This window comes from Tiliqua scincoides, chromosome 4 (genome assembly GCF_035046505.1).
Source record: "Tiliqua scincoides isolate rTilSci1 chromosome 4, rTilSci1.hap2, whole genome shotgun sequence".
Classification (NCBI taxonomy): Eukaryota; Metazoa; Chordata; class Lepidosauria; order Squamata; family Scincidae; genus Tiliqua; species Tiliqua scincoides.
The window spans coordinates 215,965,360-215,981,702 of record NC_089824.1 but is presented as its reverse complement, the minus strand read 5'-3'; the positions used below and the strand labels follow the sequence as shown (position 1 = coordinate 215,981,702).

The following is a 16,343-nucleotide window of genomic DNA, read 5'->3' as shown; positions in this document are numbered from 1 at the left end:
TTGCACCTTTAAATTACAATGTCATACACACTGCCTAAATATACACATTTCTGGAACTGAACTTGATTCAGCTTCAGCAGGTTTATTCTACTGGCTTCAATAGAAAACACACTTGCTCTGTACACACATATTCTGGTTTTCAGTGCTTTCTGTGTGAAATCATACTAGAAGCAATGTTCAACATGATGTGAAGAGTCATCACAGGATGTCACATGGAGAATCATAGAAATCAGAGCTGGGACCTTCAAGATCATCAAGTCCAACCCTCTGCCAGTGCAGAGTGTCCACAGCTACAACATTCCAGATAGAGGCCACCCAGCTTCTGTTTAAAGATACAGTGTGTCACTCTCTTCTAAAGCCTCCAAAACTACAGCAGTTCTCAGCTCTAGGAGATTTGAACACTCCTTGTTCTTTCCTAGCTCTCCACTCAACAAACTTTTTCGCCCCTCTCCATGATGGGGGGGGGGAGGAAATCCTCACCTCCCCATCACCACTGTCCTTGTCCTTTCTCTGGGATTCTCAGTGCAGCCTTCAGCCACCCAGAAAAAGGGTAGTTGTAACCCCCCCCCCCCCAGAGTGCATCCAGCCACCCAGAAAAAGGATAGTTCTAACCCCCCCCCCCCCAAAAAAAAAAAAACAGGGGGCAGAGGCAGATCTGAATCCTCCCTTCCAAACAGGCAACTCACTGGGTGCGCAGGAAGCAGGCTTTGTTTTTAAAGGGACAGCAGCCCTTCCACGTTTTCCTGGGAGTAAGCCCCATTGACTGTGATGGGACTGACTTCTGAGTAGACATGCAGAGGATTGGGCTGGAAGGGCTGCTGTACCTTTTAAAACAAAGCCTGCTTCTTGTAAGCCCAGGGAGTTGCAAAAAGCAGTCATTTGCAAAAACAAAGCAAATGCCAGGCAGGATCGAGGAGCCTGTTTCCAAAGGCAGCAGGAACTCCCCTTACCTGGCACACAGAGAGGGAGGAGGGAACGTGCAAAGCCGCTCCAGAGATGGGAGGAAAGAGGGGAGGGCACAAGAGCCGCCCCAGCAACCTCCAGCCTGGAGATTTCCACACACTACCCACAGGTGTGAGGCTTGCGAGGCTCACCTCAGAAGCCTCTGCTCAGCTGGACTTCAGAGCAGGAGCTTCCTTTGGAGGGCGGGGGTAGTTGGCGCATCACCCTCCCCCAACGCCCCCCCAGAGCGTCACCTGGTGCGCCCCGCACCCCCCTAGAGACGCCACTGGACATAGCCCATTTCTGAAATCAGGAGGCTGCACATACACATCATGGCTTGTAACCCGTGATGGATTTTTCCTCCAGAAACTTGTCCAATCCCCTTTTAAAGGCATCCAGGCCAGATGCCTTCACCACATCCTGTGGCAAGGAGTTCCACAGACCAACTACATGCTGAGTGAAGAATTAAGTGAAGAAAGAATTAAACTGTGTCGAATTATCTCTGTGTATGTCAGTGCCGAATTATTACAATGTCGAATTATACAAAAGGTATGGTCAACCAGAAAAAGAAAACTCAACTGCCTTATGTAACAAAAAGTGGATTTCTTTCTCAAAACTGACCCATGATTGTTCTGAGATCCAGTGAGGTCTTGTTATGACACAGCAGGGAACCAATAAGGAGTTAGTATGAGTTCAGCTCTCAATTCCATGTATCTGGTCTGGTATGGGAGGAGGTCCATCGTGGGGGTAGTGCAATGAGCTCTCGCACTGGGTGACACAAACCCTAGTTATGCCTCTGCCACCAATCTCAGTGTTTCTCATTGCAAAACATTGTGTACACTTCATATGCACACTTAAAAAAAAAACAACTCTGATTGGCCAGGGTTCTGTGCTACATGTACAGTGTTTGCATGTTGCATGTCAGTAACATCAGTATTTTCCTGAGAAAATTTGGCTAAACTGGAGTTTTAAACAAGTCTTCCCTGAGTTTTATGATAAGCTTCCTTTTGAAACTCCCAGATCTTTCAACACCAGCTTTTGCAGTGGTATGAAGAGCTGCCACTTTGGAGTCAAATGTTTCCCCTGCTGTGAGAGAAAGGCTTGTCCCAAGAAGAATACCTGAGAGCTTCTGAATAAAGACCATGTGTCTCCAATAGAACTGAAATATTATGTGTTGGGTATATTAAGTATGGCTGTCAACCAATAAAATGTATTTTTAATTGATCAATTGTGCTTCAGTAGAGCTGCCGATCACTGAAGCTGCAATATTGCTGGGTCTGTGCTGGGATATAGAAAGAATTGTACGGACTTAACCATTGATTCAATAAAAGCTACTACACTTACTTAATGTGGGAGGAAAAAGCCATCTTTATATAATGTTTAGGCCTATTTTGAGTTCTGGGGTGTAGCACCTGAAAGGGAAACTAGTTTCCCCTGAAATCTGAGTCATCATTGAATTAAATTTGACTAGTGCACTAATCAATCAACTCACATTAGTTGATTGATCTATCAATTCAATGCTTGCAGCCCTAGCCCATTATATATAATATATAGGATAAAAGCACATACTTAGTTCTGATTCCCCCCCCCCCCAATCAGAATTCAGTGCTCATGTTCCTTGCCCTTCCATGGGGTCAGGATTTGGCCTAAGTAAAGCTGTAAAACTGACTCAGGAGAGGTGACCCCCTTACTCTGCTCTGAGTCTGTCGTTTGTCAGCTCTGAGCTGTCGGCATGATTGATACTCAGAGTTCTGTATCCCCCAACCTTCTCCTTCAGCCAAAGACATTCCACCGGGTCTTGTCCAGCCTGCCTGTCGCCACCAGTCAACAAGCAACACCATTTGATTGAAATCAGGGAAGTCTCCCGATCCTCCCCCACCTCCCCTTTTATCATCTTACAATAACATCATCCTGATCATTTATTTTTACAGCCAAGCTGGGCTGCACTTCACCCAGCCCATTCTGAGTTGCTCAGGATGGGGATTTCTGTGGGCAAATTTAGCAATGCAGTCTCCAGAGGACTCAATGGCCATTAGTTACTGCCACTTCCCTGACAAGATATTTATTACTAATTAAAAAAAAAAAAAGGAATTGACTTTAAAAAGAAAACAAGGAGATTGGAGAACGTTTTCCTACTTGTCTAGTTCAGGAAGGAGAACAGCAGCTACTTAAAAAAAGAAAAAGAAATGGGGCTGAAAGAGTGATATTAGGAATTCATCACATTTATGCTTCAATCCTCAACCCATTGGGTAAAATCCAAGTGTACCTCAGTCCCAGATTCAATGGAATTTGTGTCCAAGTAATGCATTTAGGATCTCTGTTTGAGTGCTATGGATTTTAGTGGTCCTAGGTGCCCCAGCTTTCTTCAGACTGCACTTTTTAGGAGGACGATGGGTTCCGGTTAAATGTATGGCTTTCTGTTTTACATGGTATCTGAAATATGTGGTCCTTCACAGAGAGCCAGCAAAATGGGAACCACCAGGAGAGTGTCTTTTAGGAAGTAGAAAGGATGCATAGAAATACCTAGATAAATAAACATATATAAAGAAAGGATACCTACATGAGTAGGATGAAAACCATGCATGCAGTGGGGATTTGTTTATTTTTCAAGATTCATTTCCCACTGCTGAAGAGACATGGCTTGTCTCTTCTGCACAAAGCTGCAGCACTCCTGGTTGTGTGTGCAAAATATCCCTTATTGTTTTTATGTATTATTCTTTCAATCCTGACTACTATGCTTAGGGATGTGGTGTGTTCTTTCATCTAAAATCCAACTTATTCCCGTGTTCTATGGCAATGTAACTATAACTAATACTACAAACAAGGAAAGGGCCCAATCCTGTCCAACTCTTTAGCACTGATGCAGCTGTCCCTGCTGCATCCTGGGGGGAGGGAGTCACAGAGGGGCCTGCATTACAGCTGCATTGGCACTGGAAAGTTGGATAGAATTGAGCCCAAAGTGTAGTTGGTATCCTTTTCATGGTTGATTATTTCCAGCTTTTAAGTGTTGGCTTTTAATCCAAAATCTAATAACTAGAGGCAGTCTAAAATGGTTTTATTTGGGAGGGAGGGATGTCGGTGTTATTCAAAAATAAGAACTGGTGAAAGTGGTGTTATATGTTTTTATTTCAAATTAACATTTTAATCAATTTTAAAGTATTTTATCAGGTGTAATCACTGTCATATAGGTCAGTGGTTCCCAGTGGTTTAGGCATTGGACCATCTAAAAGAGAGTTTTACTTTACCAGTTGCTCAAGTCTCTGTGGGTTAATGGTGATTAGGCAGAAGTGCTCCCCACAGATAGCATGTTCTTTAACCCTTGATGCACATAGCTCAATCTGCCTTGTCAGTTTCGTGACCCGCCAAAAACGGGGTCTTGTTCAAGTGGTAGGCCATGGGCCCACAGTGTGGGAACCACCTATATAGGTGGCATATATGTGTTTTATTTCATTTTTACCATTTTAGACTGCCCCTACTGATAATACTTCTGGCATTTCTTATTCTGAAACAGGGTAGGTTTATGGAATCAACAGGCCCTATGACATCTTGGGCTGTAAGTAGAGTATCTCCAACTTCAAGTGTAAATATACTTTTGAAAGTTTGGCCTTTGGGTCTGCCAAAAGCCAGAGACTCATCTCTAAAGTCAGTCAAGTCTCCTGAAAGCTATAACTGGAGGTGTTGTTTTAAAACCCTTAAAACCCTTTTAAGATTTTGTTTTTTTTCCAAGGGAAAAGTGCAGAAAGCAGTTATGTGCTTTTATTCCAGGGGTGCATTTTTATTATAATAATCAGTTATAATAGCTTTAAAGTGTACTAGGTAGGTGAAAAAGGTGGCATAGGATTGGCAGATGCAGCCACAATCAGTAAATTAGGTGTAAGAAAATGCTTGTATTTTTTGGCAGATGTCAAGTTTTTGTTTTGTTTTGCAACAACGAGAAGCATAGAAAGTGGTGTTATGTGCTTTGTTACTGCCGACAAATCACACCTTAATCATAACTTTAAAAAGAAGTAACAGCCATATTCAACCACTGTGCCACGGCACACTGGTATGCTGCGAATGGTCTTCAGGTGTGCCACGGGAGTTTGGGGGAGTGTCATTTATTAGTAGGGCCATTGGAGGATGTGAACCTCCCACCAGCAGCATGGTGTGCCTTGTCCAATGTCAAAAGCCTGATTGTGCGCCTTGATAATTTTAATACCTTGTCAGTGTGCCATGAGACAAAAACGGCTGAAAAATCACTGCTCTAGGACAGGGGTGCCCAAACCCCGGTCCTGGGGACACTTGCGGCCCTCGAGGACTCCCAATCCGGCCCTCAGAGAGTCCCCAGTCTCCAATGAGCCTCTGGCCCTCCGGAGACTTGCTGGAGCCCGTGCTGGCCTGATGCAACTGCTCTCAGCGTTTTGGCCAGCTGTTCAATCTCTTGTATGAGCTGTGGGACCAGGGCTCCCTCCACTGCTTGCTGTTTCACATCTGTGATGCAGCAGCGGCAGCAAACGAAAGGCCAGCCTTGCTTTGTGCAAGGCCTTTTATAGGCCTTGAGCTATTGCAAGGCCTTCATTCATTCATGTAAGTTCCATCTAAATGTAAATTAATTCTTTTTTTTTTTTTTCCTGGCCCCCTCAACACAGTTTCAGAGAGGTGATGCGGCCCTCCTGCCAAAAAGTTTGGACACCCCTCCTCTAGGAGGTAGATTTTGGAGTGGGAAAAAGCTGTTTAACCTTTTCTTTGCCTGCTGCTCACTCCAAATAACGCCACCCAAACTCTTCCCATGCAGAATTTCAGGAGCATGCTTACCCTTGCAAGCATATGTTTGGGACCCAAAAGGAGGGGAAGCAGCTACTAAGCACCATCATTCCCCACCCCCCATGCTGCTTCCCAACTTCCTATGCTTACCCTCCCCACCAACTGGCTTTGTCTTCTCTTTCCTCCTCTATTCTTGTGGCAAAGAATCACAGGCCCTCAGTCTCTAGTCGGTTTCCTTGGCACATTTTCCCACAGAAGTGAATGCCTTCGATTGCCTGGTCTGGCATGGAGAGAGACTGCATAAGGACAAGCACTTGACTAGTGTACACCAAAGATGCAGACGGGACTGCTGTGTGTGTGTTTTAACCTGAGCTGTGCAAGCCCAGGGTTATCTATTTATGAAGGCAGCTCTTCATTTTTATTCCAATGGCTCAGCTGGCAGAAGAGAGACTCCCTGAGGCCTGGTGTGGAGGGAAGGAAATGGCCTTCTCTGGAGACAGGATGTTGCATGGAAAAGACATGAGATCTAGTGACTGACAGCCCAATCCGAGGTGGGTCTACTCAAAAGTCCCATTATATTCAATGGGGCTTGCTCCCAGGAAAGTGTGCATAGGGTTATGGCCTGAGTGTGCTCTCAGGGAGGTAAAAAAGGAAGGTTTCTTTTCTCCACCCTGCTATCACCTTGGCTAATGACATTTGAATAAGGGAGGGGATATTGCCCTCCTTGGAAGACCTTGGGAATGCCACAATAAGTCCTGGAATGGCTGATAAGCTACTCTGAAAGATCTGCCTGCTCCACCCAGCTGATCAGCCCTTCTGTGCCAAGCCAGATTCTCTCTACAGTTCACAGGGTGAAATAGGACTCCTTGGGTGAGTCCTGCACAGAGCTATCTGTGGTGCAAATCTGGGGTGCTGCATTTCAGTATTGGGCACTGACGGTGCCATTGGTCCTGGGGTTTCATGGGTCATCCTGACCAGACAGGCCCTTTGAGTTCCTCACTTGGCTGACCCTTGAAAATAGAGCACTCTGTTTTCTTGTATTTTGTAACACCTACGTTCTCGCATGAAGGATCATGGCCTGAGCTCCTCCCCTGCCACCTCTCTGCTTCATTTATTGGACTTTAAAGCAGTGCTTGTGAATAAAATACATAATGGCTATTTTGTTTTAATACCTTAAGATTATGTTTAATCAAATGCATGACATCCTCATGCCTGTATCTGTATGGTTGTAGCGGTTACAGAGTGACTTCAATATTCAACATTCACAGTCTGGACAGGTGATTTAGGAGACGGGGTGGAAAGGAAGCAGTGCCCTGGTGTTTTATGTCAATGTGCCTGTATTTACCTGTAGATGCAATCAATTCAAAGCACAGCTGTGCCCCCCTGCCACATAGCTCTTGGAGTTTAAACTGTATAGAGCTGGTGGAGGGACTGCAACCTGGAGAACTCTAGTGCACCCCTGTACACACTTGGGACTAATTTTGATGTGATGTGAAAACTCCACATTTTGGACATCTCAGTGTCTTTTTTCTCCTTTAATAGCTGAAAGATTATTTGGATCAGATCCATGGTGTGGGGGGATTGGGAGAGGGGACTCTAACTCTTTGTCTCTGCATGATGGCTCCAGTTCAAATAGCCCTGGAAGCTGCTAATGGTTACAGATGCCGCTGGCCCAGTGATGAAGTGACCTGTGACCTGATGTAGCTTGTATTGGTGGTGGAGGGAGGGACTTCACCCAAGTCTGCTGTCACCTTCCTCCAGCCCGCCACTGATGTGAGTCACATTGATCCACTTCCCGCTTGTCAGGCAGTGCAAAAATAACTGTTTTGTTCAATAAATTCAGAGCTCCCATGTTGCATCTAGTTGTAGTTTTCAAATGGCATTGTCAGCATCTTTCCTCAAAAGGAAAATAGCAGGCAGTGCTTCACTAGAGCAGGGTTCAGACATAGCATTGCTGCCAAAGAATATCAGGATATGTTTAACTTCCAGGGCCTTTGCTCGACTGGGAGGCAAACAAGCCTGTTCTCCTGAAGAGATGACCCTGAACCTTCCCAGTACATATTTACATCCCCCAAGCACCACTACATCAGCATATTAAGCTGGCCATATCTGGGGCGCAAGCAGTAGTCACCTCGTCCAAGTGAATGGGGTTCGCACACACAATAGACCACAGTCTCAGGAGCAGTGGCCTCCAGTGCTGACTTCTCCATTACAGCTGCAAGATGACCTCTCAGCATGGCCAGAGGGAGGGGGCCAGGCCAGTGAACTGTGACTGTGCTGCAAGTTATGTGTGCTGTGTGCTAGTTATGTCAATGTACTTGTGACCACAATAATGCCACTAATTCTTAAGCAACAAAATGTCTTGGATGAGGTTGTAATGCAGAGGGTAACTCAGTTCATTTGTCTACAGTACAGGTATGGCAAAAGTGGCAGATTCTGAAATCATACTGTGGCCTAGCAGTGCTCTTCATCAGACACATTACTTAGGTTTGTGTCACCCAATGTGCGAGCTCATTGCATCACCCCATGATGGACCGCCTCCCAGGCCAGACCATACAGAATAAATTACCATATCATATGCAAAGTCTAAATGCAGTGGCATCATTAGGGTGTGTACAAAGTACAGGTTACCCAACAAATCAGTAACCAACAAAAAAATCAGTGGCCAACTTGATGACATTCACACGGCTCTTACTGACTGATTTGTTCCCTACTGTGTCCTAATAACATCTCATTGACTTTTGGAACAATCAGCCTCATTGATCAGTTTTGAGTTAAGAAAATCCACTTTTTGTTAGAGTTGTGTTTTCCAATTCTGGTTATTTGACTATGATTTTTGATAGGATACAGATATTTCCATGCAGTTTGTTTCTTTGCATTCTGTATTAAATCACACATCAAATTATTTATAACATGATGATATTATTCAAAAATAGCGAGATTTTACAATTTTGGCCGGCAGTGGTGTCACCGCCATCCTGTGTGTGCTACCTGATGCAGTCTACCCCCTCGCGATGTCACTACACTTCTTGCCTGTATTGCACTCATTCAGAATGAGCCATTCTTTTACCTAGAGCAGTGTTTCTCAAACTGTGGGTTGGGACCCACTAGGTGGGTCATGAGCCAATTTCAGGTGGGTCCCCATTCATTTCAATATTTTATTTTTAATATATTAGACTTGATGCTACCATGGGGAACTGTTACAGACCCCTACATTGAACAGGCTACTCTGTATATGCTTTTAACAATGATAGTAAATGAACTTACTCCTGGTTAAATGTGGATAAGATTGCAGCCTAGGATTGTTAAAAATGTCCCTGCTTGATGATGTCACTTCCGGTCCTGACATAACTTCTGGTGGGTCCTGACAGATTCTCATTCTAATCAAATGGGTCCTGGTGCTAAATGTGTGAGAACCACTGACCTAAAAAATTGTTCTGAAGATATGTGTGTGTGCAACCTTGTTCATTTTGATGCATGTAGTTTATACATGCATGTTCCAAACAACACAGTCCTGGAACGTGCTGGAATCCCTAGCACGTATGCACTGCTGAAACAGATGCCTGCGTTGGCTCAGTCATGTCGTGAGAATGGATGATGGCCGGATCCCAAAGGATCTCCTCTATGGAGAACTTGTGCAAGGAAAGCGCCCTACAGGTAGACCACAGCTGCAATACAAGGACATCTGCAAGAGGGATCTGAAGGCCTTAGGAGTGGACCTCAACAAGTGGGAAACCCTGGCCTCTGAGCGGCCCGCTTGGAGGCAGGCTGTGCAACATGGCCTTTCCCAGTTTGAAGAGACACTTGGCCAACAGTCTGAGGCAAAGAGGCAAAGAAGGAAGGCCCATAGCCAGGAAGACAGACCAGGGACAGACTGCACTTGCTCCCGGTGTGGAAGGGATTGTCACTCCGGAATTGGCCTTTTCAGCCACACTAGACTGTTCCAAAACCACCTTTCAGAGCGCGATACCAGAGTCTTTCGAGACTGAAGGTTGCCAGCGATGGTAGTTTATACATCAAAATTATAGTTTTCACGTCTGTTGCATGGAATGATGCATCAATTTAGTCTTCTGCCAGCCATAGTGAACAATTCCTGTTCAGCACTGGTGTGTTGGCTCAACGCATGAGACTGTCTGTTTATAATGTTGTCAAGCCTATTTTCACCAAGTCCGATGTTTATATTGCAAAAGTAGCAGTCTGGGTGTCATTGGGCACATACTGCCTCTCTTAAATTGGCAGCCATTTTGGAAATAATGAGAACTGATTGTGGCTGCTTGTCTGAAATTGTTCATGATGTGCAGAACGACATCTCTGCCAAGGTTTATGCTAGTATTGCAAAGCGAACAATTCTTGCACGTATTCTTGCACAGACCTTTCCGCAAACTCCTCCCATCACTTCTGCCACAGGGGTGCCTGTGGATTTTCCACATCAGACACCAAACATGTCTTGGACCAGCCAATCACTACTTCAAAGCATGATGTTCTTTGTTGAGGGAAAAGTTCTAGAATGAGTGCAGAGGCAAGCATAACCTCTTGGAGCAGCCTGCAGTGCCCCTGTGGCCTCTGGCAAAATGTTGCCTGTGTGTGGAAATGCAAGCCAGGGACACTTCGAGGTTTGTGCATCAGGCTTGTCACCAGGATGTGGAAGATGTTTCTCTGATACAATTCTTAGTTTCCTCAAGCAAGCTTCCTGAGCAAAGCAAATAGTGGAAGAAATGAAGGTCTGGATTGTGGTCCCTGAGCTATGTGGTGAGCCGTGCCTCTCAAGTTGCAGAAATGATCTCATTCTCTCAATTGTTCCTTGAATAATCAAGGAAGATAGAATCAGCTACAAAAATGCATGGGGTCCTTGCGATTGACCAGATCTATCACAGCAAGGGACAAATTGGTGATCTTTTAATCTGTTTACGTTCGGATCAGCTGCATGATCCAAGTTTAAGTATGTTATTTCTAAGGAAAATGGGAATTGTGCATGTTCCCCTTAAGTACTACATCCCAAGATTTTATGCAGTCATTGTCAAACCATATTGTGCAGCATGGGCAGCGTTGGGAGACATCTGTCACTCTATGCACCTTGAGTTGGGGAGGCCCAGGGCTGGTGCTAGGAAATTTTCAGCACAATCCTAGGCATGTCTACTTGAAAGTAAGTCTCATTATGCCTAATGGGACTTACTCCCCTCGCCTGAGAGTCTCAATTTTGAGATGTCTGGCAAAATTCTAGGGCAGCAATTTTTCAACCAGTGTGCCCTGGCATATTGGTGTGCTTCAAATGGTCCACAGGTGTGCTGTGGAATTGGGGGGGGGGAGGGTCATTTATTAGTAGGCCCATTGGGGGATATGAAACTCCCCCACTGCTAGCAGCACAGTATGCCTTGTCAAAAAACTGATAGTGTGCCCTGATAATTTTAGCTCCTTGTCAGTGTGTCGTGAGATATTGAAAATCACTGAATTAGTCATACCCACCGGTTCTGCTGCTGAGGATGAGGAAATGGGGAGGGGGGCCTGTTCAGATCAGCTTCACCCTGCATTTCACTGAATGCCTCATCTTTCTGCCACCATATGAACAGTGAAATCAACATGTGGGTGAAGGGACATACCATATTCCTGGGGACAACCTGTGCTAGTGTGGAGTGATGATTAGAGCGCTGGGTGAGGGAGGCCTGAATTCAAATTCCTGCTTGATCTTGTGGCTGGGTGACCTTGAACCATCTGCTTATATCTCAACCCGGCCTGTCTCAAAGGGTAGTTGCTGGTAGACTCTTGCCCCTTGTTCTGGAAACGAATTGATACAACAAAAGTTTGAATCTGTTGATGTGGAAGAGTGAAACACCCTTCTAATTTTAATTTCCCCGCCGAAAAGATTCTCTGCCCCTTGCCAGAGTTTGAGAAATGCTGATCTGCCTAGCCCTTTCAAATTGAAACTCTTCGGTATTATTAGAAATGCAGGGCCTTGGAAAGGTTTTCACAACTCAGTCCTACGCTTTCTGATGCTGTCATTTTCCCCCAAGCTGCAATGCATTGATGTGACATGGATGGTTAAAAGTGAAGTTTAGGGCACAATCCTATGCATGGCTGCTCAGAAGTAAGTCGCTTTGTGTTCAGTGGGGTTTACTCCCAGGAAAGGGTGTATAGGATTTCAGCCTTAATGCTAAGGTATATCAAGAATTGATACTGCAAAGGCACTACTCGTCCCAACAGCAACGCCTAATAAAACCTGTGTCCTCTTATTTGTCCATTTCAGAGTTCTTTGAGGAATTTCCTGGAGATGGCCGAGAATGCGTCAACTGTGGGGCTATGTCCACCCCTCTCTGGAGGAAAGATGGCACTGGACACTATCTGTGCAATGCCTGCGGCCTCTACCACAAAATGAATGGCATTAACCGGCCACTCATCAAGCCTCAGAAACGGCTGGTAAGTTGGCCAGCCTGAGTTGGTTTTTGTTTTGCTAGGAGATTTTCTACCTCAGTGTGCAAATATACGTGACTTGTGTCTTTGCTTTTTGTCCTGGAGCACATTCTTTTTGCTTGTATCATGCTGTGGTCTGGATTCCATTGAGCTGTGGTGTCGGGCAAGTAGCCATGTAGACCCCTCCTCTTTCTTGCTCCTCCTAAATGGAACCTCCAGACTCAGGAGCAGTCTACATCTGAGTTCCTGTTCCTGGGGGCCAAACAGAGGAGGCCTGTCCCCCCCTCACACACACACACACTCACACACACACACATACAAACAGAACCTGCTTGTTGCCTTCTTGGGAACATCTAGAAATTGGGCTAGATGGATCCTTGTTCTGATCTGGGAGAACCTGTCCTATTCCTGGGCTTCATGTAAAAATGAGAGGATGCCTCATTCAGAGGCCTTGTGGGGGAGGCTGTTCATTTTGTGCATGGAAAGGTGTTGGCCAGACTGGCTAGACTAGAAATGACTTGGGCATTTCAGCTTGCCAAAAGTAGCATGCAAATATTTCTGCCTCTGGGGCATCCTGTTATTTTGCTTCAGAAGAGGGACTGCTGGGTGGTTGGTTGACAACCTTCAGTCTCAAAAGACTATGGTATAAGCCGACAGCACCTGGTATTCCCAAGCAGTCTCCCATCCAAGTACTAACCAGGCCTTACCCTGCTTAGCTTCCAAGATCAGACAAAGATCAGGCACGTGCACTGCTGGGTGAATATTTTGTGTTTCCCACTTTTCCAAGTCTCAGCTAAGGGTTGCTCTGTCTTTCACGCAGCTTGGCCTTGAAATGCCTGCTCTTACAGAGCTTGTATATGTACCATGCTTGAATTAGGCAATCCAGAAGCACTAGCTGGCTTTTATTCATGGATTTTCCATTGTAGGGAAATGGAAGGCTTGTTGCTCAGGTGGAAAAGTCCCTGCATGCAGAAAAGTCCATGTGTTTGCTCCTTGGAAATTCTGTGCAGGAGCCGTCTTGAGTGCCTAGCAAAATGTTAGTTCTGACTATTTGTTTCCACGAATTGCCTAAATCTGTAGACACAGGCCTGGCTTCTGCACCACTAAGGGAAAGACAAGGTATAGGCAAAGCAAGGTGAAGGGGCTCTGCTGAGAGCAAGAGTGGAACTCTGCACCTCAGACCAGCCAGGATACTGAACCTGGAAGCTTTCATACTAGTCCAAGAGAAAAGGCCGATAATTCAAAGAGGATTCCTGGAGTGATGTGGTTGCCTTTCCTATAAATTCCCCTCTTTGGTTTTGTTGAGTGGTGACCCTTCGGTGAAATCCCTGCTTGCTCCCTGATCCCCGTCCTTAGATCACAAGTTCGAGAGCTACTGTGGACTTATTTCAGGCAGGCAGTGTTGGCTATTGTATTTAACAGGCCTTGGAACTATATGTACCTAGTAAAGGCTTAGATTCCTTCATTGGATAACAGCACTGTTGTGGTTGCTTAAAAAACAAACCCATCCTAACTGTACACCCTGTATTTGTGCAAATTTTGATACTGGACTTTTAAAAGACTGATCATTGTTTCCACCACATCTTCAGAGACAGCATGGGGGGAAATGGGATTGCATTTGGTGACTATGCAAGCGACCCCGGGTGGCATGCCTTGGGGGGTGCCACTGTCTTCCACTGCCCCCCCCCCCACTCGGAATGTTTGTGTGTCACTCGGAGTCGCCACCCACTTCTTTCAAGGTGGAAAAAAGCAGGTGGCCACTCTGAGCAGTGTGCAATGGCTCGGAGCATGCCAAAAGTAATTGCAGTGACATAATCACGTCACTGCAATTACTTCTGAGTCAGGTGGGGGGACATAATTTAAAGGAATCGCCCCAGAGTGACGGAATATCAAGGAATGCTGCTATCTATCCACATTGACACCTTTGCTCCTGCTTTTCAGGTTTCAAATTTGGGATTCCAGATTTGGGTTTCATTGAAGAAGTTCAGTATCAAATTTGTGCCCCAAATTCAGCCTTGATCTGTAAAATCCCAGTCTCATAAACTAGCAGATCCTTTGTCTGTGTTGCATTGAACAACTTTGCATTTCACCAGCAGCTTACAGTGTAGATTTTGTTCCCCAAGCATGTGCCTCTTAAGGCTGGCAGCAAAAGTATTGAGTTGTCCTTGGGATTCCACTGCCATTTCCCATGAACTGCATCTGGCTTTGCGGTTGAAATAAAACTGTCCGAGCCCAGGATACTAACAGCCTGGTTGGACATGACTCTACGTACATAGTGTGGATCAGTGGGTGGGTTGTTGATTTTCTAAATAGCAACCTGGAGGCCACAAAAGAGAGCAGCATTGTGGCAGGGGGGTTATAGAGACCAGTAGGATTTTGTCCCCATTGCAGTTTTGATCCTGATTGTATCCCTCCCGTGTGCTTTTTTGAACAGGAAAGAAATCTTTCATGAGCTTTCAATGGGGGAGGGATGCAACTGGGAGTAAAACCAAAACATGTAGCTTTCTTTTTTTAAAAAAAGAACCATGGAGGGGAGAGATTCAGAGCTGATTTAGACTGGGACATGGCGCCAGATGGCAAGGGTTCAATCCTTTTCCCTATGCTATTGCCCAATTAATCCCCCCCCCCTGAAAAAAACCTGCGGTTGGCTGTGGAATGAAAAACTCAGGTTTGGCACTGGAATTTCAAGAAAAGAAGTGACTGTCAAGTGCCCCCCCCCCACCATAACATCTTAGAACAGTGGTTCTCAAACATTTTAGCACCAGGACACACTTTTAAAAATGACACTCTATTGCAGCCATTCTCAGCCACTGTGCCGTGGCACACTGGTGTGCTGTGAATGGTCTACAAGCGTGCCACGGGAGTTTGGGGGAGGGTCATTTGTCAGTATGGCCATTGGGGGATGTGAGCCCCCCCCCCACCAACAGCATGGTGCGCTTTGTCGATTGTCAAAAACCGATGGCGTGCCTTGACCATTTTAGTGCCTTGCCAGTGTGCCATGAAATGTAAAAGGTTGAAAATCACTAGTCTATCAGGACACACCTAGGTTTACAACACTTTAAAAAAAAAATCTGGACAGAAATTTTTAATTTATTTACACATAATAATAACCAGAAAAAAGATGTTCCAACATTTATGTCCCTATGTTAACAAATGCTTGCAAACTGCAGGAGATGTTTGCAGGGCAGTTAGCATCTATCCGGTTTTGAGAACGTTCAGGGCTTGAGGCAATTAGTTATCTGATCCTTCCATCACCTGTGTTTCCATTGGAAGCTCTGCTTGGCTGCTAAGGGACCCACCAAAAATTAGGTCTGAACCCACAGTTTGGGAACCACTGTCTTAGAACTTCCCTTGAGAGTCAAATGAGTTTCTATATGACGTGACATTTCTTGGCAGTGGGGGGGGGGGTTTCGGTCTCCAGAAAATCTTTAATTGATAAGGGTCAAATGTGATGTTGATAGATAAGTGACTGGGAACTTAAGTTTGACCCAATCCACTAGATGGGGGGGGGGGGCAGTGCGTTATTCAAACAGCAAAAAGAGCGTGCAAGTAAGGGGTGCTGGAGTATCTTCCTTTCTGCTTACTTACTGCCTTCACAGCCCTTTCCCAGGGTGCTTTTCATAGAAGCATAGAGTTTTAGGTTGAAAGATGCCTTTAAGGTCATCTAGTCCAACCCCCTGCTCAGTGCAGGCAACTACTACAGCATCTCTCTTAACCAAACATCCTTGTGGTATAAGAGCTTGTATGAGGAGTAAAGCATTTTGGGGACAGACTAAGAAAAGAAAAGCCATGGGAAGAGCTCTTCACTTTTCAACCTTGCGCCATTTCCCCAATTACCCCTCTGTAACAAACCACTGGGGCAGTGAGGTGGAAAATCGCAATGCTTGTGACTAGTTTGTGTATCACTTGGGCTCCACCTTCATCTCGACATAGTCCTTTGAGTTTGTAGTTGACTCTCTATGTGAAATTTCCCTGCATGTTTTGAATAAATGCATGCAAGTTCATGACACGGGAAGCTTATTGACTGCATTCAGCTGTTGAGCACAGTCTGTGATGGACTTTCTGTTTGAGCGTTCAGTTTGGTTTTGTATAAACGAACACTGAAGGGTGCAACGTTGGAGTCAACAGCTTCCTAGACAAGGTCAAAACTCTACAAAGACAGACCCTGGAGTAGGAAAGGGCAGGAATTCGTTTTCTCTTAAGGAAAATGGCTGGAGCACAAGCAGCCATGTGGTGCACCATCTTCCAAACCC

At 45.4% G+C, this 16,343-nt stretch overlaps 1 protein-coding gene across 2 annotated transcripts in view; it reads left to right on the top strand.

Moving 5' to 3' along the window:
- GATA5 (GATA binding protein 5) overlaps window positions 1-16,343 on the top strand; it is a 59,931-nt gene that overhangs the window by 31,002 nt on the left and 12,586 nt on the right. For both annotated transcript variants that reach the window (XM_066626534.1, XM_066626533.1), the window contains exon 3: window positions 11,927-12,096. In XM_066626534.1, the coding sequence (XP_066482631.1) occupies window positions 11,927-12,096 (170 nt within the window). The remainder of the gene's footprint in view (window positions 1-11,926; window positions 12,097-16,343) is intronic.